The sequence below is a fragment of the Natator depressus genome, chromosome 1 (genome assembly GCF_965152275.1).
Source record: "Natator depressus isolate rNatDep1 chromosome 1, rNatDep2.hap1, whole genome shotgun sequence".
Taxonomy (NCBI): Eukaryota; Metazoa; Chordata; order Testudines; family Cheloniidae; genus Natator; species Natator depressus.
The window spans coordinates 182,639,835-182,663,400 of record NC_134234.1 but is presented as its reverse complement, the minus strand read 5'-3'; the positions used below and the strand labels follow the sequence as shown (position 1 = coordinate 182,663,400).

General features: G+C 43.5%; 2 protein-coding genes across 2 annotated transcripts in view; one reads left to right on the top strand and one right to left on the bottom strand.

The window, feature by feature from the left end:
• The window catches only part of LOC141998821 (Golgi pH regulator), a 26,398-nt gene extending 11,894 nt beyond the window's left edge, over positions 1 to 14,504 (top strand). The window contains exons 7-14 of the mRNA XM_074971803.1: positions 123 to 203; positions 1,769 to 1,878; positions 2,968 to 3,056; positions 3,788 to 3,880; positions 4,254 to 4,349; positions 8,515 to 8,604; positions 9,916 to 9,981; positions 10,088 to 14,504. Of these exons, the coding sequence (XP_074827904.1) occupies positions 123 to 203; positions 1,769 to 1,878; positions 2,968 to 3,056; positions 3,788 to 3,880; positions 4,254 to 4,349; positions 8,515 to 8,604; positions 9,916 to 9,981; positions 10,088 to 10,294 (832 nt within the window). The 3' untranslated portion in view covers positions 10,295 to 14,504. The remainder of the gene's footprint in view (positions 1 to 122; positions 204 to 1,768; positions 1,879 to 2,967; positions 3,057 to 3,787; positions 3,881 to 4,253; positions 4,350 to 8,514; positions 8,605 to 9,915; positions 9,982 to 10,087) is intronic.
• Positions 12,055 to 23,566, bottom strand: PDZK1 (PDZ domain containing 1). The gene is made up of 9 exons (XM_074971796.1): positions 23,410 to 23,566; positions 21,632 to 21,843; positions 21,057 to 21,300; positions 19,981 to 20,117; positions 17,704 to 17,899; positions 16,712 to 16,908; positions 14,331 to 14,525; positions 13,257 to 13,556; positions 12,055 to 12,157 (listed from the first exon to the last, which is right to left on the bottom strand). Exons 2-9 carry the CDS (start codon positions 21,839 to 21,841, stop codon positions 12,089 to 12,091), a joined length of 1,548 nt encoding a protein of 515 aa, XP_074827897.1. The 5' UTR covers positions 21,842 to 21,843; positions 23,410 to 23,566; the 3' UTR covers positions 12,055 to 12,088.

Below are 23,566 nucleotides of genomic sequence, written 5' to 3'. Positions count from 1 at the left end.
GATGTGTGCTGTCCTCACATAGCTCTTCAATTTCAATTTGTTTGTCCCACATGCTTGTCCTTGTTCACATTCTCCTTGGAGTGGAGTACCAAGGCTAATAGGCTATTGTGTGTATGTTTCAGGAATGTGACAGATGCAGATATTCTAGCCCTGGAGCGCCGTCTCCTCCAAACCATAGACATGATTATCAGCAAGAAGAAAAGGTGAGTAGAACAGAGCAGAATCAAGATACTTTAATGCTGTTGGAATTAGCAGATTGCAGGGATATGGTGTCTTTGGAATAGCCAAAATCTTGGCTGTCAGGAGTGGGAAGTAGTTGCATTACTGTATCAGATAAGATTCCTTGCTCTAGTGAAACAAGTGGCCTGAACGGGTTAGAATGGTGTATGTTATTGTAGCAGTCATTTCATGCCCTGAAACAAAATCTGTTCTGTTCCATTACAGGCCTAGACCCTGAACTTCTTGAGGTCACTTCCAGCTGCACATTTTTAGGATAAGGAGGAATTAAATAGTTAGAGATTCTTTCTTATTGGAGAACTTTTCCTCTGTTCTGTGCTGGGTGTCACAAGGGTCAATATTTTGAGTTGGGAGAGAGGGGTGCTTTAGTTTAAAATATTTATCAATGACCTTGAAGAGGGCTTGATGCCAAATGTGGCTCTACTGGCTGCAGATACAAAAAAGGGGACAAGTAAACAGAGTGGAATCATAGATTGCATTGACAATGCTATGAAAAGGTTTCAGCTTAGGGTTGGATAAGTGGCTCATACATTTCAGTGCAGTGAAATGTTGAAGTAATGAGGCTGGGAGCCAGCAGTGATTATAGAGATTAAGTTATAGTGTAAATGGGACAATGAGGGACAATACACAGCAGCTGCTTTTGTATTTGAACCAGCTCTTGAAGTCTTGTACAGATGGTCCAAAGCATCAAACAGTCCCACCCTTAATGGCTTTACATGATTCTGCTTTATGAAAGCTTGTCACATAGCCCCTTAATGACTACCAAAGTGCAGCGGTTCTCAAACTTCAATGCACCGCGAACCCCTTCTGACAACAAAAATGACTACATGACCCCGGGATTGAAGCCTGAGCCTGCCCGAGCCCCACCGCCCCAGGCAAGGGGGCCAAAGCCAAAACCCAAACCCTGTCACCCAGGGCTTAAGCCCTTGAGTTTTTGCCCCAGGCAGTGGAGCTTGTGCTTTGGCTTCAGCCCTCCGTTGTGGGGTTCAGGCCTCTGCCCTGGGTCCCAGCAAGTCTAATGCCAGCCCTGGTGACCCCATTACAATGGGGTCCCGACCCAGTTTGGGTGGGGTACAAACCCACAGTTTGAGAACTGCTGCCATAGAGTATTGCTGGATTCAGTCCAGTCCTCACAGCTCTGGGGAGAAGGCAGTTGTACAATGACAGAGGTACTCCAAAGGAGAGAGGCATTTGGTGGGTTGTGTGGTCACTGAAAGGCCCTCTGACATTGAAGACTGTGGAGTCACATGATCTGGAAGAGGACATAGGAGGCTGAGAAGTCACATGACTGAGACACTATTTGAATCTTTATTTTTAATTGGTGTGAAATCCATTCTGTATTACTGAAACCTCAACAGCATGGCAGCTTGTTTGATTAGGACTGGGTTCCATTCCTGAGCTGAGTGAGATGTTTTGGAGCAGGATTGGTGATTGGGTGAATGATAGGGGTGTGTGTCTGCACTGGATAAGTTTCACAATGTCTGCTGCACAAGGCATCTTTTTCTGAGAACTGAATCTTTTTTCTTTTCAGAATGGCAATGGCCCATAGGACCATGTTCCAAAAGGGGGAAGTGCACAACAAACCCACTGGCTTCTGGGGAATGATAAAAAGTGTTACCACATCGGCCCCTGGCAGTGAAAGTATCCTTCCTCTCCTGTCCGTGGGGCTTCAGGCTATTTCCCTGCTGAGTAGAAATGGGATTTAATTAGGAAAAAGGACAGGGAGTACAGTGTTGTTAAGTATTTATCTATCACACAGCTCTTCCCAAAGCATAGAGTCAGAAACACTTTATGCCTCAAAGAGCTTACACTATAGCACAACAAAATATTGGACATCTGCTCAGGTAAGGGTTGGTGTAGGGAGAGTGTTGATGAGAACAAGATAGAAAGGAATCCCGTGAGAAGGGGTGGGGTGAGGCTTGGGAAACAGCGGGAGTTACAGAAAGACAGTAGCTTTTGCTAAGCATTCAGATTCAAATCCCCCAAAATGCTTCAGGGGAGGGGCAGGGAACCTTACTTAGAGCCATTTGGGTAGGATTCTGGGCCAACAGGAAGGAGCAGAAGGGTATGCATGGTGAGGAAAATTCTCCACATGGTTTGATAGAATCATAGAATATCAGGGTTGGAAGGGACCTCAGGAGGTCATCTAGTCCAACCCCCTGCTCAAAGCAGGACCAATCCCCAATCAAATCATCCCAGCCAAGGCTTTGTCAAGCCTGACCTTAAAAACTTCCAAGGAAGGAGATTCTGCCACCTCCCTAGGTAACGCATTCCAGTGTTTCACCACCCTCCTAGTGAAAAAGTTTTTCCTAATATCCAACCTAAACCTCCCCCACTGATAACCAGTCTGTAACTCCCAGCAGAAGTCCTGTAGATGGTGATGGAGTGCAAGTAACACAAGGAAGTTCTAGTGGAGATTAAGGTATGCGGATGTTATCAAAACAAAGCGGCTAGTTTTTGGGAGAGACTTGGTTCTATTTGGTAGTGTGGATTCCTCTGCTTGTGATACAGAATTCAGTTATGCGGCCCTGTTGAAGGGACCATGCTGCCCAGCATTGTTACAGTGGAGTGCTCTGAAGATTCTATCATATGAAGGTTTTTGGTGCAGTTTAAACTGAGATTGTGTCTGTGCAGGGAGTCCAGGAATGGAGGAACCTCAGGGTATGTTTGTTTCCAGCTGGTGTTAGCAACTTCTGCAGAATTCTACCCTTGACTCTTCTGGTTTGCCAGATCTGTCCCTTATCCAGCAGGAAGTGGATGCGTTGGAAGAGCTGAGTCGGCAGCTTTTCCTAGAAACTGCTGACCTGCATGCAACCAAGGTACAGAGCAAAGAGCTAGATTGATAGTCTGGGAGAGGATGAGCAGAATAGGCAGAAGTAATTTTAAAGTCATTCAGCTGGCAACGACAAAAACAGTAGCTGGTTTCTCAGCTTTGGCACAATATTGGAAGAGTCTGTTTCTCAAATCTGGGGGTCAGATGGCAAGCCATTTTCCCCAGTTCAGATATGCAATGGAACATGTACTATGTCTCAGAAAAGGCCAGCAATCCCAAACTGTGTTGGGATAGGAGAAAGAGTAACCAAGGGGCCTGTGCTCAGTTCCCCTGCTAATAAGGCCCTGACCTAGTCTTTTCTTCTGCAGATTGGCCTCACAATGTACTGAAGTGATGAGTTCTTACGTTGTATAAAAATTAATACACGTCAGTGCTAAAATGTCAGCAGGTGGCATGGCTTAATGGAAGCCAGGACTGGAATTTTGGAGATCTGGATTCTCCTTCCAGATCTTTATTAGCTGTGACACCTTGGCACGTCACTGATCAGTGCCTCAGTTTCCCCATTCATAAGAGGAGCTACTGTTACAGCTGTATCTCACATGGGATTTGAGGTTCATTCATTAATGTAAGTGTTTGTAAACACTTGAATGGCGAGAGCTGTAGAAGGACAAAGTAATCATTGCTGTTTTTTATTGGTAATTGTTTAAAACTTATAAATTTGAATTTTATGTGAACCTGAAAATGTTAAATGTATGGGTGGTTTTTGTTCCCTTTCAGGAGAGAATAGAATACTCCAGAACTTTCCAGGGGAAATACTTTAATTTCCTGGGTTACTTTTTCTCCATCTATTGTGTCTGGAAAATCTTCATGGTACGTAAATGTTGTATATTGTTGTCCATAAACATCTTGCATGGAGGGTTACACCTTGCTTGGATTGTGTTTGACACATATGGGTAATGAGACTTTACACACACACTCTTGCCTGCACCTTAAGAATATTCTTCCAGTTTCCTTTCATACGTCCTGCTCCTGGAAATTTAGTTTTTGAATGAAATTAGCATCCATTTAGGATAACTGTTCCTTACTGCATTGTGTGTTTTCATACATTTTGTATACTCTGTTAACTCTATGGGATTGTTCTGCGATGAAATACAGAGCAAAGGACATGTATGAGTCTCACAGATACAGTTGTGCTGTGTATACCACATTCCCTTGAACTGATGCACTTGTGTCTCTCCTGCAGGCAACCATCAACATCGTATTTGATCGAGTTGGGAAAACTGATCCAGTCACAAGAGGAATTGAGATCACTGTAAATTATCTGGGAATCCAGTTTGATGTGAGAACCATTTAAAACCCCCACTCAATCAGTAATTGCTGTTTTATCTATTACTAACTGAACTGGTGTCATGGGAGCAGCTGGTGGGCATTAATAGGACTCCGAGAAGGGGCTTAGATTTCTCCACCAATCTCTAAGATGGGAAATATGGTGTGAACATTGCTCTTAATACACTAGTATCCAAACTTAATGGTCACTCCTCTCATCATAAAGTTATGACTCGCCTGTGCAAGTATCTTTTATGACACTGAGTCCACAACTATCCCCATGCTAGAGATGGATATAATGCAGCATTAGCCTCTAGGTATCACCTTTAGAGAGCACATCATTTTAACCATTTTTCTAGTGAAGTTAATGCTGGAGGATGTCCACTATCCACACAACAGGCCTGTTGCATGTTAGTAGCTCACCATGCTGCACACCCTGACCTGGAGGGAGGAAAGGGTCCTTTGAGCTTTTATGTCCTGGCCCCGTGACGTGCAAGCGTTCCATTCACCCCCATCTTAATGGAGTTATTTCCATAGGTGGTTGTTTATAACTCTCAGGCAGAGATTCATGGTTAGAGCAGAGAACTCTGAGCTGGATTTTTGTTTGTGGCTCTGCCGTTGATTTGTGTCCTTGGAGAAGTCACTTAACCATTAGGAGCCTCAGTTTTCCCATCTGTAAAATTAGAACAATACCTGTCTTAGGGGATGTTGAGCACTTCAATGGAAGGCACTATGGAAGTGGCTGTCCCCCGACGTGTCAGTATGTGGAGGGGTGCAGTGGACAATGTGTGTGCACGTACACCGAATGAATTTGCATTTCATGTGAATAGATCTCTGAGGACTTAAATTAGTATTTGTTAGTAAGAATGGACAACATACCCAGCTGTGAATAAGAGATTAATAGTCTCTGACCTGCAGAACTTTGTCTGTGTTAGTGTATTCATGGACAGACAATATTTACAATTGCATTCTATGTGGATCGTAATAAGTGTGTGCTTTTACAATTCGTATACTAGTTGGTTTGTGGCACATGATTACATGTAACACGTGAAATGACTCCACCTTCCCGTGTGCTCCATTTGAATAAGGGCTTGTGTTTTTATTTCTGCTTTTTTCAGCTTTCACTTTTTTCTTGTAAAGTGTTACACTTTTCTGATGCGATATAAATAATTACACATGCAAAACTACATTAAAAGGACGTGATTAAGGTTGTGACGTCAAGCACTCAAAAGTTAGGAAATGCCAGCATTAAGGTTGCCAGTGAAGCCTTAATTCAGCTTCCTTGTGCGTATGCATTCTGGTACTGTCTGTAGTTACACGATCACTAGGGGCCTACCAAATTCATGGTCTATTTTTGTCAACTTCACGGTCATGGGATTTTAAATATGGTAAATTTCATTATTTCAGATATTTAAATCTGAAATTTCATGGTGTTATAACTGTAGGGATCCTGACCCAAAAAGGGGTTGTGGGGGGGTGAGTTGCAAGGTTATTGTGGTGGGGGAATCACTGTATTGCCACCCTTACTTCTGTGCGGCTACTGGCAGCGGTCCTGCCTTCAGAGCTGGCTGGCTGGAGAGTGGTGGCTGCTGGCCAGGAGCCCAGCTCTAAAGGCAGAGCCACTGCCAGCAGCAGCAGCACAGAAGTAAGGATGGCATGATTGGGCACTGCCTTCAGAGCTAGGTGCCTGGCTAGCAGCCGCTGCTCTCCAGCCACCCAGCTCTGAAGGCAGCACAGAAGCAAGGGTGGCAATACCCAATCCTCCTACAATAACCTTCCGCCCCTCTTTAACTCCTGTTTGGGTCAGGACCCCCAGTTTGAGAAACACTGGTGAAATCTGCATAGTATAGGGCAAAAGTACACAAAAGACCAGATTTCATGGTCCATGACACATTTTTCATGGCCATGAATTTGATAGGACCCTAATGATCACATACTATTTCCTCTCCCTCCCCCCCCCCCCCCATTCCTCCCTCAGGTTTCCTGGACCAGGTGCAGAAGGAGGAAGGGGAATAATTGAGAGCACAGCAGAGACAGGCTCCCTGATCTCAGTTTAGGTGTCTGGACCTCAGGATGGATTGATTTAAATCAGGGCAAATTAAATAATGATTTAAATCACCAAGTGGAAAGCCTCTGTTTTGATCATTGATTTTTAATCAACTTTTCCATTTTTCCACTCTTTGTTATTTACTAAAGGAAGGTACATTCTCATTGGTTGATCTAACCCAGGGGTGGGCAAACTATGGCCTGTGGGCTGGATATGGCCCATCAGGGCTTTCGATCTGGCCTGCAGGATTGCCACTCCTGTGGCGCCGCAGGGCTAAGGCAGGCTCCCTACCTGCCCTGGCCCTGTGCCGCTCCCAGAAGTGGCCGGCACCATGTCCCTGCAGTCTCTCCCCTCTTCTGGCAGTGGAGCCGGGCCGGAGCCTGCACCCCGCACCCCTGCCTTGAGCCCCCTGCTGCACCCCGCACCCCTCCTGCACCTCAACCCCCTGCCTGAGCCCCCTGTTGCACCCCGCACCCCTCCTGTACCCCTCCCCCTGCTCTGAGCCCCCTCCCACACTCCTCCTGTGCCCAACCCCTTGCCTTGAGCCCCGTCCTGCACACCACACTCCCTCCCATGCCCCGCCCCCCTGTCCCTGCATGCAGTTTCCCCACTCAGATATGGCCCTTGGGCCAAAAAGTTTGCCCACCCCTGATCTAACCATTAAAACGTTGACTTACAGCTAAATAGAGCCTTTACACTAGATTTGATATGCCTGTTTGCTACCTAGGAAGATACAACACTGTATCTGCATTTATTTAAGCAATTACATAGCTTAATATTTTCAGATTCTTATTAATTCTACATTTTTAGTATGTTAGAAAATAGTGAATGAGATATTCTTTACTGGATAATTAACTTTTTGCTCATCATTTGTATCAAACTGCATTAGGATGGTAACTGGAAGTTATTTAAATACACAAAACAGCATATATTTATATTTATTAAACAAAACAACCTTAAATGTTTTGTATACATAAACTTCTCTTACCAATATATGTTTCACATTTACAAATAAATTATTAGAAGTTTAGGCCTAATGTATTTTATATCAAATTACGATTTCATTTTAAATATGTTTATTTTTAAAAAGAAAAACATTGTAATTTAAACAACAATAAAAAAAATGTGATTTAAATAAAAATTGATTTTAATCCACCCTGCTGGACCTGGCACAACCCCCAGCAGCTCAGAGCTGCAATTGCAGGGAGAGTCCTGCTGAGCCTTGGGCTGGAGCCTTTTCAATATGAATGGAATCTTCGGGGAATATAACTGCGTTCCAGCAAGTCTCTACCAAGTCTGTTCGAACTGCAGTTTATCTCAGGTTTATGTAACTTGGACACATTTGGGTGGATTTTCACAAGGATGTCAAAAGGCATATTCCCCCCCCCCCCCCCCCCCCAATTTCAAGCCCCTATTCCTATGTATGGGGGCTTTACTGCTTTTCAAAGAAAAGGTCTCTGGAATTTTTTAACATGGTCAAAACAATGTACTTTTTCATAGCTTGGAAATGGCTGAATTGTTTGACCGAAACTTTTTGGAATTTTGAGGCAGACACCTTCCATGGAAAATTTCAGCCCAAATAATTAAAATGTGACCAAGTTATAACCAATTGAAAAGAGAGTCTTATAATGAAATGTGTTGGGCAACCTTAATAATAAATGGGGCTACCAGCCCTTCCTATAATAATAATCTCCTCTGCTTGTTGTAGCCATATACCAGCTATCCAGAAGAGGGCAGTGGTTCACATGTTTATTGTGAACAGATGGAAACACAGATGGACCTTGCCTAGTATATTACATGTATCTACAAGGCAGTTACCTTTATATACCAAATAGATGTGTGTTCTTTTGTATTTACTTCTGTAAATATTCACTTCTGGACCCCCAGTTCCTTCCATGAAGTCCACATAGGCTAGATCTGTGCATTTCCCATGTGTGTAGAGTAAGCACTTGCGCATGAAAGTACCCATCTGTGTGCCCTTGCAGGAGAATATATACCTGTTTGTAAACTTCTCTATAGTGAGTATCTGCACAGTATGAGAATTCAGAGATCCTGTTAAGTGCACATCCACACACATTTTTCATATGCCTGGCTCCAGGGATTTAACAATTTCTTGTTTTTGTTGGTGCAGGTAAAATTCTGGTCTCAGCACATTTCCTTTATCCTCGTTGGAATAATCATAGTCACCTCCATCAGAGGCTTATTGATCACACTCACGAAGGTATGCCTGGCCAGAGCCCTTTTATGTGATAGCAGTCCAGGAGAGCTTGCATGTATTTCTAAATTAGTCAAGAGAGCACTGTGTAAACAAGAGGTTTTCAACCTTTTTCATTTGTGGACCCCTAAAAATTTTTGAATGGTGGTGCGGACCCCTTTGGAAATCTTTGACATAGTCTGCGGACCCCAGGTTGAAAACCTCTGGTGTAAACCTTCAGTACAAATGTAGGACCTGTGGTCTCAATTCAGTTAGTGAACAAATAAGGGTGAGGAGGGCTGGGATAGAAGTCCTTGCAGGGAGTGGGATGGAGAAAAAGGTCTTTTATGGCTGAATTAGAGAAGGGGAGGATAACTTTTTCTGTCTTATTTGGGGTATGGTCCTATTAAGAATTCTTTCAGCAATTTCAGTCACTAAATGCAATGCACAATCTATAAGTGCCTCCAGTCCAAGCAGAGGAATGGTGTTAATGTTAGGGCTCTAAATAGTATAAATGTTTTAAAACTCTTAGTATAATCTGTGAGACTGTCCTTGCACTAGACTTCCTCTCTCAAAACAAAATCTCCCTGTTGCTACCAACAGTAGTCATGCTAGTGTAAATTGGCTGCCATCAATTTAATCAGCAGGCTTTCTAGCTGCTCAGAACAGATCTAATGGTTAAATCCCTAGTTGCTGCCTGTGGGTGATTTATATTAGCCCTTCCACTGTTTTTACGATCAGTGGTAGTAAGATTGGGAAATTTTAAGAGAGGAAGTGTAGTGTAGACAAAGCTTAACAGTGATGTGGAAGCCTGGATTTGTTAGTATTTGGTATTGAATGGTGATTAAGAGGACTTGGGTTACTTCATTTAAACTGCTGGCTATTTCTGGGGAGCAAGTAGGGGATTAATGCTTTAGTACAACCACGAGGGAAAACTGGCAAAACACAACAGGGTGACCCATTGATGCTGGCCTGTAAACTGGGCTTAGTCGTACCTAGGCTAGAATGTATTTTGGGTTGTTGTTTGTTTTGTTTTTTTAAAACTGGATTCTCCACAGAGGCTGGCCATGCAGTGTTAGTAGCTGGTTTAGTGGGACACACGTTAAAACACTTGTAGCTCTACTGGGGACAAGGCTCAGGTCTGTACCTTTGAAAAGTGGGGTGTACGTATACATCTAGGAAGCACGTCTTTTTCTTTCAGTGCTGGTTTCTAGGACTAAAGGGAAATGATTGGAGCATGTATTCCTTCCATGTTCCTGTAGAAGGGAGCACAAACTTGCCTGTGGGTGAAAATAGGATGAGAGTCCTATTTTCAGTACTTTTTTTTCCTCTTTTCAGTTCTTCTATGCCATCTCCAGCAGCAAGTCCTCCAATGTTATTGTTCTGCTGTTGGCACAGATTATGGTGAGTATCCAGACTAGCTAGTGAGCTTTTATCAAATTGTCACATCTCAGCAAAGTTGCCACCTGTGAAGCAGTTAACTGATGTGCTTCTTGTATCTTATCTCCAGGGGATGTACTTCGTCTCTTCCGTGCTCCTAATCCGGATGAGTATGCCCCCAGAGTATCGCACTATCATTACAGAAGTCTTGGGGGAGCTGCAGTTCAATTTCTATCACCGTTGGTTCGATGTGATATTCCTGGTTAGCGCGCTCTCCAGCATCCTTTTCCTCTACTTGGCACATAAACAGGCCCCAGAGAAGCACATGGCGCTCTGAATCCATTCCAGTTCTGCCCACTGTTCTGTAATCCCTCCTGGTGGACTACTGTAACTCATTAGGGGTAACAGGATTTGGAGAGAGGGAGGGCAGCTCTTTCTGTGCTTTGATGATGTAACTGGCCCTTCTGACTTCCACAGTAGCACTTAGAAGCTACATGGTTCATCCTTTGAAGAGGGTACCATGAGCTGAACAAACAGCAGAGGCAGGATAAAAGTGGAGGACAGCTGAGAGCCATGGAATAGGAAACTCCATGGGACAGAGGTGTCTTACGGTATTGAAAAATCTGCCAGGGATGGTCTGAGGAGAGATCTCTTAAAATCACGGGTAGAAGAATTCTGCATAGAGGGCACCGAGGAAACATAATTTCAGTTTAAAAACAAATCAGTCTTAGTCCAGAGTTGGAGGGTGTTGATTCTGGATCTGAATGTCTGAGTCTGTGAAATTAAATCAGCTTTCGTAATACCTCACCACTAGCATCTTAATTGTTTGTGTCAGTCCCAGGGACTTTAATGGAGATGAGCAAGTGTGTGAATGTGTCACTGTTTGGCAGAGGGGGAAGTGGATTGAGATTCAAGGGAGATGTGTATGATTAGTATCTAGCTTCCTTAGAAACTGGAATTCAGTCCTTTGTTACCATTTAGGGCCTAATGAATCAGAATCCATGCCTTGGGTTACTGTTCACTGGAGTTTAGTGTGAAGTCAAAGATGGTAGCTACAACTAGTTTATGTTATACACTAGAAATTCAGTGCTCCCCACTGACCGATATATTCTACATCAGTCCATGTCCCTTGTTGGCTTAATGCAAGTCACTAAGATAAATTTCACCCGTGCAACTTAAACGTATAGCTTCCTGAAAACCATTCTCCCAGACCTTGCTCAGTTTAAAGCTGTTGTGGAACATACATCATAGATGGCAGGAGTAAGACCTGGGAAAGAGAAATAGCCACTCTGAATGATTTATTTATGCTTTGTCTCAAGCTTACAGCAAGGAGGTATAGCATCCACTATGGGTACTACAGAGCTGGATCATATTGCATTAGAGACAAGGTGTTGGCATGTAGTCAAACAAAGCTGTTTACACTGAATTACAGACACTGTTCAAACTGCCATGATCTTCAGCTAGGAGAGTGGGGTGGAGGGAATGGTGCTTGTAACTTCTGAACAGTGAACAATTAAGTTAACCTATTGTTTTGAATGGACGATATCTACAGCTTGTTAGCAAGTGAAAGGAGAGTTATTCACAGAATATATTAGCTTATCATGATATATTACATCTACTGGGTTAAACTGATTGTGTTACAGTAAATATAGCATGTAATAGCCACAGTGATTTGGCAGATGGGCTTTGATTAGGAGGAAAGAGGTCTCTTGTGGAGGACTTGAGAGATCAATTTCTATGTTAAGGAGCTTTCTTGTGCTTAAAAGGCCAAAATACTTATTGATTTGTGAATCGCATTTCCTCCCCCGCAAGATGACAGATGTTCCTGATTAGTCATTTAAGCTTTTACAGAGCAATAGTAGAAGTAAGTAACTGTCCACTTCACCGAGCAGAAGGCCAATCAACTACAATTAGCAGCATTAGATAAGTGAGTGATAGTTCTTGGGGGTGGTGGGATGTTCCCCTTCAGGGAAAGTTAGTTAGAAGGAAGTCTCTGTTCCCGTCCTCACAAGTATGAAGTTCCATAGCACAGCGTCGTTCTGGGAGGTGAAAGAACAGAGACTGCTCAGAGGAAGAGAACTTTTTTAAACCTTTGAAGACGTCTGATTGGTTTCTGTTGTGGTCTGTCTCATCATAACTGTGTGTCATCATCCTCTTCCGCTGAGGCGATTGAGAGTGAAGAGGAGGAGGAGGAGCTGGCCTGTGGAAAAGCAATAAGTAGAAATTTCTGATTATTTTATGGTTGTAGATAATGTGATAGAGATTCCTCATGCCACTGTGAACTATCAGTCTGTTCTGAACCATGCCCAGTAGGTATTTGACTTTGCATGAGGAGCTAGTGAATTGCTCTTTTAAATGCACTTTACAAAGTGACTAAATTATCTAGTGTGAATTCCATGTTCTTGCTCAACTTCCATATCAAATCCACCAAGGTCACAGATAAAAAGAAGGGTTTAACTATAGCTCTGCAAACCCAGCCTTCGACGTAAGACCATCACTGAAAGAATCTGCAGTTGGAACTTAGTTAACAATTCTGGTGATAATATGTGTGGAGGAATAGAATCCAGTTCGTTTCTTCCAAGCTTTATTGTGTCTCCTGCATGAACAGGAGTAAAAACTTGTTTATTTTTCACAGCAAAGAAGATAAGACCCTGAATCCACACAGGGATCAGAGCAGTTGAGTACAGGTGTCATTTTTCTGACAATAGCAAATTTCAAATTCCTGTTGCTGGCACAATTTCCCTGGACCAGCATGGTCAGAATATTTATTTTTTTCTCAGGACCTTTGTTGGTCACACTTTGTCACAGTCTATCCATCCCACACCCACCAAAGAATCTGCACTGTTTTAGAGCACTTCACATGGTTTTCCCATGTTCACAGGTGTATTTAAGCCCTGTTACTTGGGTCCTGTGCTCCCTGTGGTTGAACAGAGAATTCCTGAGGATATGGTTCTCATCTACATTAATGAATGCTATATTGGGAGTATTTCCGTGCTCTCTCATGCTCTTTCTCACATGCTCACGTGCATACATACATTCTCTCTCTCTCTCCCCTCCCCTCCCCTCCCAGGGTCCAGTAGATACTGTGTCTGTGGCGTAGGGAGAGAAGGCAGTTCTACCCTGCTGTAACCTGCTGTAACCAGGTCTGCCTCTCCATACTAATTAATGTAGATCAGATCTTGTAAATCCAGAATACAACTAGAATTCACAGACCCTACCTCAAGTGAATTTAGTGACTGTTTCAGGTTCCTTTCCCCACCACCTGGTCGGCAAGATTTGGTTAACTCAAGATTACCCACCCTTTCTCTTGGTTCTGGTGAGGTCCTCTCTGGCTCTGCTGGTGGGTTCTCTGTATAAGCAGGAGGGTCAGTAGTGTCATATAGCTGATCTGCCAGAGAGGCAGTAATAGGAATATTCTGAGACTTAAAGTATTCATAGGTTGCTTTTCTGCACACCAGTAGCGTCAATCTGTCACCACTGTCATTGATTTTTGCTACAACCTTATCATAGGTTTCGTTCAGTATGTTCACGCCATTCACTTCCACCAAAATGTCCTCTTCCTCCAGTCCTGCTGCATCAGCTGGCCCACCTTTCCGTATCTGCAAACACAGGCTCTGAAGCTGTGATACCAGCACAGTACCATTAAAGTTGAATTAACACCCAAGTATTATAAATAGAGAATGAATATTCTGTGATTTTTTTTCCCAATACAGGAGGTAGAGTAAGGATTGGAAAAAATTATTCTGGAGCAGAACTTAATTGGAGAAGGAGAAAGGATGAGACTTTTAACATAGTATTCCAATATATTCCACTTTTATTACCAGTTCTGTAATGGGTTTTGACTTGGACAGGACTTCTGTTGTGGGGAATTGGCCATGGTGGTGGTATCATGTAGACTTAACTGTGGTACTTAGGGGATCAGAGAATGGTTTGTCATATTTATCTTTTTATAGTGACTTGTGGATCTCAGATCCCTTACATATATTATTGTATTCAGTACAACACTCCTGTGGGTTAGGTAAATATTAAGGAAGAAGAGAAAATAGAGACAAAAGTTATGCAATTTACCCCAGAAGTTTTGCAGAGCTAGGAATATATCCCAGGTCTCCTCACTCCTGCTCCTGTACCTTAATCACAAGACCATCCTTTCACCTCTAGGGGTATGAATTCATCCTGAGTTCAAGGACTAAAACCTCTGTTACCAGCCAAGAGTACATAGGACAGACCTTGCCTTTTTGTTACATATGGCTTAGAATGACTTGCTCTGAGTGTAGTCACAGCACAGAAAGTAGGGAATGCATGTCTAACTGTAGCACAAACTGTCCCTTCTGGTGTCTCATGCTTCTCCCAGGCTAGAAGCCCCAGGTTAGTACCTCTTTGATGAACTGCATGGTCATATTCTTGGTTGCACTCAAACGGAAGCCAAATCCACTAGGACCCTTCACCAGCCTGCAGATTTTGGGTTTGTGATTCACCACCTGCTCAGCATGTGAGGTCGGCTCTTCCTCTGCTTCAGCTGGAAGGGAATCTTGTCTTTCCCGGTAGTACAGACATGGGGAAACTTGAGCCTGAAAGACCAAAAGCAAAGGAAAGAGTTTATATGAATGTAAAAACTCCTACAGAAAAATCTGTCTAAACTAAGGCTGTCAATTAATCGCAGATAACTCACGTGATTAATCTCAGTTTTAATTGCATTGTTAAACAATAGAATACCAATTGAAATTTATTAAATATTTGTGGATATTTTTCTACATTTTCAAATATATTAATTTCAGTTACAACACGGAATACAAAGTATACACTGCTTACTTTGTATTATTTTTTATTACAAATATTTGCACTGTAAAAATGATAAAAGAAACTGTTTTTGAATTCACCTCATACAAGTACAGTAGTGCAATCTCTTTATCGTGAAAGTGCAGTTTACAAATGTAGATTTTTTTTGTTACATAACTGCACTTGAAAACAAAACAATGTAAAACTTTAGGGCCTACAAGTCCACTCTGTCCTGCTTCTTGTTCAGCCAATTGCTAAGACAAACAAGTTTGTTTACATTTACGGGAGATAATGCTGCTCGCTTCTTGTTTACAATGTCACCTGAAAGCGAGAACAGGCATTTGCATAGCAATTTTGTAGGTGGCATTGCAAGGTATTTATGTGCCAGATATGCTAAACATTCATATGCCCCTTCATGCTTCAGCCATCATTCCAGAGGACGTGCTTCCATGCTGATGACGCTTATTTAAAAAAAAAAATGTGTTAATTAAATTTGTGACTGAACTCCTTGGGGGAGAATTGTATGTCTCCAGCTCTATTTTACCTGCATTCTGCTATATGTTTCATGTTATAGTAGTCTCGGATGATGACCCAGCACATGTTGTTCATTTTAAGAACACTTTCACTACAGATTTCACAAAACGCAAAGAAGGTACCAATGTGAGATTTCTAAAGATAGCTACAGCACTTGACCCAAGGTTTAAGAATGTGAAGTGCCTTCCAAAATCTCAGAAGGATGAGATGTGGAGCATGCTTTCAGAAGTCTTAAAAGAGCAAAACTCCAATGCAGAAACTACAGAATCCGAACCACCAAAAAAGAAAATCAACCTTCTGCTGGTGGCATCTGACTCAGATGATGAAAATGAACATGCGTCGGTCTGCACTGCTTTGGATTGTTATCGAGTAGAACCCGTCATCAGTCTGGACGCATGTCCTCTGGAATGGTGGTTGAAGCATGAAGGGACATATGAATCTTTAGCGCATCAGGCATGTAAATGTCATGCGAAGCCAGCTACAAAAGTGCCATGAGAACACCTGTCCTCCCTTTCAGGTGACATTGTGAACAAGAAGTGGGCAGCACTATCTCCTGCAAATGTAAATAAACTTGTTTGTCTGAACAACTGGGTGAACAGGAAATAGGGCTGAGTGGACTCATAGGCTCTAAACTTTGACATTTGTTTTGTTTTTGAATGGAGTGTTTTTTTTGTGCATAATTCTACATTTGTAAGTTCATCATTCGTGATAGAGATTGCACTACAGTACTTAAGTGAATTGAAAAATACTATATCTTGTTTTTTACAGTGCAAGTATTTGTAATAAAAATAAAGTGAGCACTGTATACTTTGTATTCTGTGTTATAATTGAAATCAATATATTTGAAAATGTAGAAAACATCCAAAAATATTTAAATGGTATTCTATTATTGTTCAACAGTGTGATTAATGATGCGGTTAATCTTTTTAATCACATGATTAATCTTTTAAAGCGTTTGACAGCCCTAGTCTAACATCTTGTTGCGTTTGAAATCTTTACAACAGTCAGTATAGGTCCCACCTGTGAATTTCTACTTGCTTATTAAAACCTCTTCAGTGATAGAGGTAGAAAGTTGCAACATGCTCACAATGTGAGCAGGGATTTCTCCTCTGATTCATGTAGGAAACTGCCTGGTAGTTGCAATTGGTTAGCATGTTGGTCTCTGCACTGACCTGCTCAAATATAGTATTGTTCCAGTCGTATATAGGAAGGTCTAAGGCAAGAGTAAATTGGGAAGTTTAGTGACATACTGCAGAAATCTCTTCTGAGGGAGACTGAGACATGAGCCCATCTCAGATGATCGCTATAGCGAGTATTTGAATAAGGGCTATTAAAAAGCCTGTGAAATGGTGCTTCTTTCAGAATGGACCCATTATTTCATTGCTGCCCCTGTCTTAGCTAGTGAGGAGCTGTACAAGCCCAACCCCAGCCTGCATTGCCTTACCAGTTTATACATGGTGTCTGTCTGCTTATCCACCACCAGCAATGTGGTCTTTTCCCCACACCTCTTAATCTTCTCCACCACGGTGTCGTGATCCAGTGCCTCCACCGACTCCCCATTTACAGCCACCAGGATATCATTGTCCTTTAGTCCCGCCTTGGCTGCTGGGCTGCCAGAATCAATGTCCTTAATTAAATGACCTGATCTCCAAAAAAATAAAAAAAAGAATACAGGCCTAGTTCAAATAGAGAAAAGCAGTTGTTCATGGGATGTGTTTGGTTTGGATGATAAAAGATATTTAAGATGGTAGAAACTCATTCTCTGATTTCAGGTTGAAATAAGATTCCTGATTTAGTTCATTCTTTAGTAACCCTAGTGCAGAATCTAGATCTCCTTAAAAGTGACTTGAATACAGGTTCCTTTTCCTCTGAACAAGACACATGGAAGTTGTGGTTTACTCTGAGGCAAGGGGTGGGGGAGTTTAAGCCTACTTAAAATTGAGTGCTTCATGGTTTTGGTGAACCCAATTGTGAGAGAGCAATTAAGGATCCCTTTCAAGTGATTCAGATAAGCCAGGATTCTATTGTGAAAAAACATCAAACATTACTCTGGACACGTTGCTGACCCTCAAAAATGTGGGGTTGGAGGCTGCCCCAAGTGGAGATTATGGGAGCTGGACTGTAGTGGGTGAGGAGGGCCACAAGCAGCACAGTGGAATGTTCCACCTCAGATGGGAAGGTTTGATAGAGATTCATAGATTCCAAGGCCAGGAGGGATCATTTGTGATCATCTAGTCTGGCCTCCTGTATAAAACAGGCTATAAATTGGGGGTGCCTGGCTGTGGTGAGGTGTGTTTGGGGGGGACTGGGTTGGCAGCAGGGCAGGAAATCATCTTTCCAAGGTGAGTAGTAGGCACTGAAGAGTAGGAGTCCTGCAGGCCCCATAAAAGCGCACTACAGAGCATGCAGGGGCCTGGCTGATGGCTGGGTTCTCACCGTTACCATTTTGTTCCTCCCTCAGGTAAAACCCATAGCCGTTGTCTCCTTTCTTGAGCTCCACATGTCGGGGTTTATGGGGAAGCAGTTTCAGGCTGGCTGTGTCTCTTTTCAGCATCATCTGGTGGTTGCTGTAATACTGGTCAGTTTCATTGTCCGATAGCAGAAACACAACATGGTTCCCAGACTTCTTCACCTGCAACGACACACACACACACACACAATTTCAAATACAGGCCTTTGAGTGGAGCATGGGGGCTGTGGAGAGCTTTATGTTGGCAGGTTCTTTGATGTACAATGGTGGGCTCTAGGTGAATGGGATGTAGGGTCTATACAGACTAGGTTGTGGGGTGGTGCTCTAATATGTGCACCCATGTGCTGCCTATATGACTGTAGACTCAGCCACACCTACCACAAGTTGCTAATACATTCAGCTCTGACTGCTCTGGAGCTACTTCCATCCCCCTACATTCCATACCCTAACTTTGTGTGTTTTGTCTATCCCCATCATACCTCTGCTTCTCTACTCCCATTCTTCTCTCCATCCTCACTCAAAACCCGCATGTTTTCTCTCCTTATAAAAAGTATTGCAACAATAGTACAGAACACAAGTACTGCAGTTTTTCATAGTTAATATAGTGGTTTGGATCATTATAGTGGATTGCTTCGCAAACTTATTTGATCGCCGCCCCACCTCCCCCCGCCCTTTGTGTCTGTAGTAGTTTGTGTCTTCCCACCATGTACAAAAACTGCCACCTAGCCCTGAAGGCAGAGCGGAGAGCAGCGGCTGCTGGCTGGGTGCCCAGCTCTGAAGGCAGCGCTGTGCCAGCAGCAGCAGCACAGAAGTAAGGGTGTCAATGTGAAAAGAGAGATTCAGCAATATCACTTTTCACAGCAGACTTAGCGCCCCATGGCCACCCTTATTTCTGCGCTGCTACTCCAGGATTGACAGCCACCTCCAGGTATGGGATTGGGACAGTGGGGAGGAGAACCTGAGCCTGTGCTGTCTCCCAGTAAGGGACTGTGGGGAGGGACGGGGGGAAAGGAGAGGAGAGCCCAAGGCCGGGAGGCGGAGCTCCTGCTGTCCCTGCCTCCCGGGAGTGCATGGCCCTTCTGTGCGAGCCCCAACCACCCAGGGCTGACAGCCAGAGCGCTATAAAAACAAAAACAACAACAAAAAAACCCCCACACAGCTTGCATCTCCCCTGGCAGTTTGAGAACCTCCCCTGGGAGTTCAAGAACCGTAGTGGAAAGCTGTAGGATTTGTAGTTTGGATAGTGGTACTCTGAAAGCTTTTCTAACCCAAGCTGCTTCATAGTCATACTATGTTTGAATGGTTAAAGCCTCAGCATGTGTGATTTTTACCAAAGAGACTAATGGAAAAATCACGTTCTCTTCTTTCCATCCTTACCTCTGATGCTACCCTCAGTGGATCAGTGTTTGGTTTGATCTCTTAAACTACATTCATTATATTCCCTAACACCAAGAAGATCTTTAAACCACCATCACCACAAACAGGAATATACCAGTTGTTGGGAGGATGTGGCAGAAGGACATTTCGTGATCAGAAATGCAGGCTTTCTTGCACACTTTGTTTGCTCTGGGCCCCTTTTACTGACAGCTAGGTTACATTATTTGGCTCTGATCGAGTCCTTAAACTGCATTGTTAAAATTAGTTTTGCGTTTCTTAGCAGGAGGGAATCCCATTTCGTGGAAATCCTCCTCTTTCCCTAACTATCCAGATCTTCACGTCAAACCCTCCTTCAGGTAAATCATGGAGCACAAACTTCTGTGCTTTCCAGTCTTACCATCCTAATATTAGAAAGATTCCCCATTGTACTGGACTCCATCCCAGACATGCTGACTTCATCCTCCTGGGCACCAGAAAGATTTTCAGAATTCCTAGGACTATGCTGCCATTTATTTAATTAGGCTTATGGCAACCGTACAGTTGTGGTGCTTACACCACTCGGGCCTGACTGGAGGGCAGTATTCTTCCAAAGCAAGTTTAGGGTGTATGGTGGAAGTCTGACTTTCAAGAACAGCCAACCTTTTCAGCAGCTTTGCACTCCAGCTACTCTGACCCATCCAAGAAACAAGGCCAAAGTAGCAGCATATTTTGGGACTGAAGTGTTGCTGATAATGCACGGTATTGACCTCAGCTTTTTCACCTGCTCTGTGAATGCATTCAAACAGTGTTGACACTGCTGCCCAGTAGCCTCAGGAAGAGGAACTGGCCTTAAATAAAGGAAGAAGAGGAGTCGTGCTAGCAGATACCTTTTCAACCACTTCCTTATGTTTGTCGTTTTCCACGTTCTTCCCATTCACTTCGATCAGGCGGTCATTATGTTGGACTCCTGCTTTTGCAGCCACTCCTTGCGGGGACAAGCCTATTATGAAGATTCCCTTCTGACCTAGAACAGGTGAGAGAACTTACTGTACAGAGCAAGCCACTGGAACATGCCTGCACTGATTGCCAAGCAAATGCCATGCTGATGTAAGGTGCTGTAGTGACAGCCCTGGAGACCAAGGGGCTCTGTTTATCCACAGAAGAGGTACCATGACAGCACAAGTTTTCTTTACACAGCCGCACCTGTGTGCCTTATCCTGACCCTGGAGGGATAACCTAGAGAGGGGAGGGACCTTCATCATCTATCCCAAACTATTGTTTGCCTCTCTGCTGAGAGTGCCCACGGCACCAATTATGGTGGCTTGGTTGATCGTTAGTACTACTGAGAATGGAGTGACTCTAAAGTTTGACTTGATTGAGGCCCAATTTTATTATTTAATGTGGCTTATCCACATGTGAGAGTTTTTTGTGTTTAAAAGACTTCCAAATTTCATCCGTGGGTTAGTCTAGTGCACAGTGTGTGTGTTAGCACCCTCCATGAGTTAGGCACTTTCCAAAGGTACAGGTCTACAGAACCCTACCCATTCTTTTGCCTAGCATTTTGGAAAGGGCAAGTATGGAGAGGGTTCAAAAGAAAAATAAAATTCCTTAGTTCAATTTCATGCTTCCCATGTGAACACATCTAGATCAGAAGAAGCTCTTTGCCTTTTGCACACTGTCATCCTTTGCTTCAGCCCCTTTCAGATGGTTGTCTTCAGATAAGCTCCAGAACCCTGAGGACTGGTTCCCACGGTAGTTCAAAGGTCCATGGGACTTGGAGCAATCATTTGTAGGGTGCTTCTGGCAACTGAGGAGGGCCTGGTACAAATGGTTTTAGCAAGTCTGCTTCAACAGCTGACAGAAAATTGGACAGGCTGGCAAAGAACCAACTCCCATCCCCACACCTAACCAGAGGAAATGTGCCCTTGGGAAATTGCCTACCACCTACACCCATTGTTCTCACCAGTTGTGGTTTTCAAGGAGAAGTCATAACTGTTTCTCTCCTTCACCAGGTAGCAGAGCCGAGGCTGTGGAACTGGTGCTGTCACTCCATTCATCACTGGCGGCTGCTCCTTTTGCTGCTGGGTTGTCTGCTTGTGACCCAACTCTTCAAAGTTCACCCCTTCTTTCTCTGCCTTTTCATAGGATGCCTCATCCAGAATGAGGACAGTTACAGAATTCCCACTCCTTTTGACCATCTCCACTACCTGCAATGGATAGAATGAGCTTGGAGGTGGTAATGGCAGAAAAGCATCCAGATGGTTGATATAAATTTCCCCCTCTGGAGCACAGCACATGCTAGCTCTGCAGCTTCCACTGCCCTTGGTATTTCATCAAGGATCTTTTCCCCTCTGCTCAAGCTCCAGTGAAGCCAATATGTGAGGTACAAATGATCCTGTGGGCTCAGTTATTCAGCTCTCAGATTTCCCAGCAGGAGTTACTGTGAGGAGTGGCAGGTGACGGTTTGCTGAACTGAATGCCAAAAGTGGGGCTGAGATTTTGAGAAATGGCTGGGACCAAAAGAATAGTCAGACTTACCTGTGCATGCTCTTCCTTGTCCACAAACAACCCATTGACCCTCAGAATTCTGTCTCCATCCTTCAGGCCTGCCCTGTCAGCTGGACTGCCCTCCTCCACGTTCCGGATGAGGTGACCCAATTTGTTTTTCTCAATGCGCAGGTAGAATCCATAACTCTCCCCCTCTTGTTTGGTCACTTTGCATTCTCGAGGCTGGAGAGCAGAGGTCATTTCTGCCAAGCAGGATGGAAAAGGGGTGTGTGTAAAAACAGGACCAGGAAAAGAAGTATGTCCCCTTTAAATATGCACTGAGTAGGTCATTTGAGCCAAAGTGTTTTTAACAAAGATAAAGAAAGAAGAAAATGCTTTTGTCCTCCATCTTAGATGAAGATGGTGGCTGCCTCTTGCTAACGAGGAGACTGACTGAAGGCAGAATGCCAGAGAGAACTTTTCTGCTGTGGAAAATAAGATGGGAAAACTGTGGTCATGGTCTCTTCCACAACTAGGGCCTCACGGGAGAGAAACCATACTGCCGATTAAGCTGACAGGAGTTGCCAGTGGTAAAGAAAATTGAGGTGTGGCTAAAATGGAATTCTTAGAAGAGGGAAAGATTAAGAAAGAAACAGGTAGCTTTGAGCGAAGTGACCTTTCTTCATACTACGAGGTGGGATGGAACTCTTCTTTTGGGTGCTTGACCATTATGCACACACCACTCTTGTCAATCCAGTTATATTCTGGAATAGCTATTTCTAGTTAACTCCTTGTGTGGACTCTCTCATTCTGGAATAAGAGTACCTTATTCTGAGCTATTTAATTCAGAATAAGATACTCTTATTCTTGAATGAGAGTGCCCACACAGAGTTAATCAGGAATAGTTAATCTGCTTTAAATTCACACCAGACTTTATTCTAGATTAATTTTCATGTGTAAACAAGCCCTAAAACAACCCCCCCCTTCTTTAAAAAAATATAGTTGTCCCTTTAGTGAAGAGGCATAGGTGGGTCAGGCCAGCTAGCGTATTGACGGTCAGAGGGGCACAGATGTGTTATGGAAGCTGAAGGAAGATACTGGAAGCTTTTGGTATCTTGGGACCCTGCCCATTGATCAGACAGCTGGAAGGATTTAATATACTGCAGTACCTCAAACTTAGCTCGGAACATATCCACAAAAGGGAAATTAAGACTGAAGTAAATTCTATTGTAGCAGGTGCATCCTTTCCTAGTATCCACACATACTTTTATCACTAGACCCAATTTGGAAAATTTCTCCTGGCAGAGGTTCTTCAGGCCATCCCAAATATAGCTCCCCTGTAGGTAGAGAAGAGGCGCCCACAGCACATGATTTATCTGCCTTCCCTTTGAAAATTCAAGATTTACCCTGTTTCTAGCCACCATGCAGTTGTACTATGGCAAATCTTCAGTGTAGACAGGAAAAGCTACCATTTGTACTCGTGGAGCTTACCCCGCTGGAAACCAGAGCAGGCTGCATTGGTGAAAATTGCAGCTCATAGCGGTTTGTCCTATGATCTCTAGGACTTTACACCAGAGCCTGAAACAGAGGCAAATCCCAGTGTAGACAAGGCCTAAGAAACATTCAGGTGCAGGGGAAGGCAGATGGTGAACTCATGCACCTCAGAGGGAAGTGGGGAAGCTAGCACTGGGCTCAATGTTACTTCTTCTTTTGCTGCATGAAAGCTTTATGGGGAATGGGAGTAAAAAACCTACAAAGTTAACCAGGATAGTAACTATGGGATGTTTTGGGGGGAAAGGGGTTAGTGAAGAAAGAAGGGAAGTTCTTACCTGTGTTTGTGTGGAGCTGTTCTCTAGGGAATTCTTTCCAGCAGTCTCTCCTGTGGCTGTACCTATAGGTACAGCTGGACTTTGATTGAGCAAAGGTTGATTTAAAAGATGATTTATTTAACTGAGTCTCACTGCATCTGTTCACCTACTTGATAAC

What these genes read in the sequence shown, in the direction of transcription:
- PDZK1 (XM_074971796.1), bottom strand. Translation starts at nt 21,841, where the DNA reads ATGACCTCTGCTCTCCAGCCTCGAGAATGCAAAGTGACCAAACAAGAG. An exon ending in ACAAGGAAGAGCATGCACAG is followed by an intron (nt 21,301 to 21,631) that starts GTAAGTCTGACT and finishes TATCCATTGCAG; the next exon opens with GTAGTGGAGATGGTCAAAAG. An exon ending in CCATGCAGTTCATCAAAGAG is followed by an intron (nt 13,557 to 14,330) that starts GTACTAACCTGG and finishes CTGTGTTTGCAG; the next exon opens with ATACGGAAAGGTGGGCCAGC.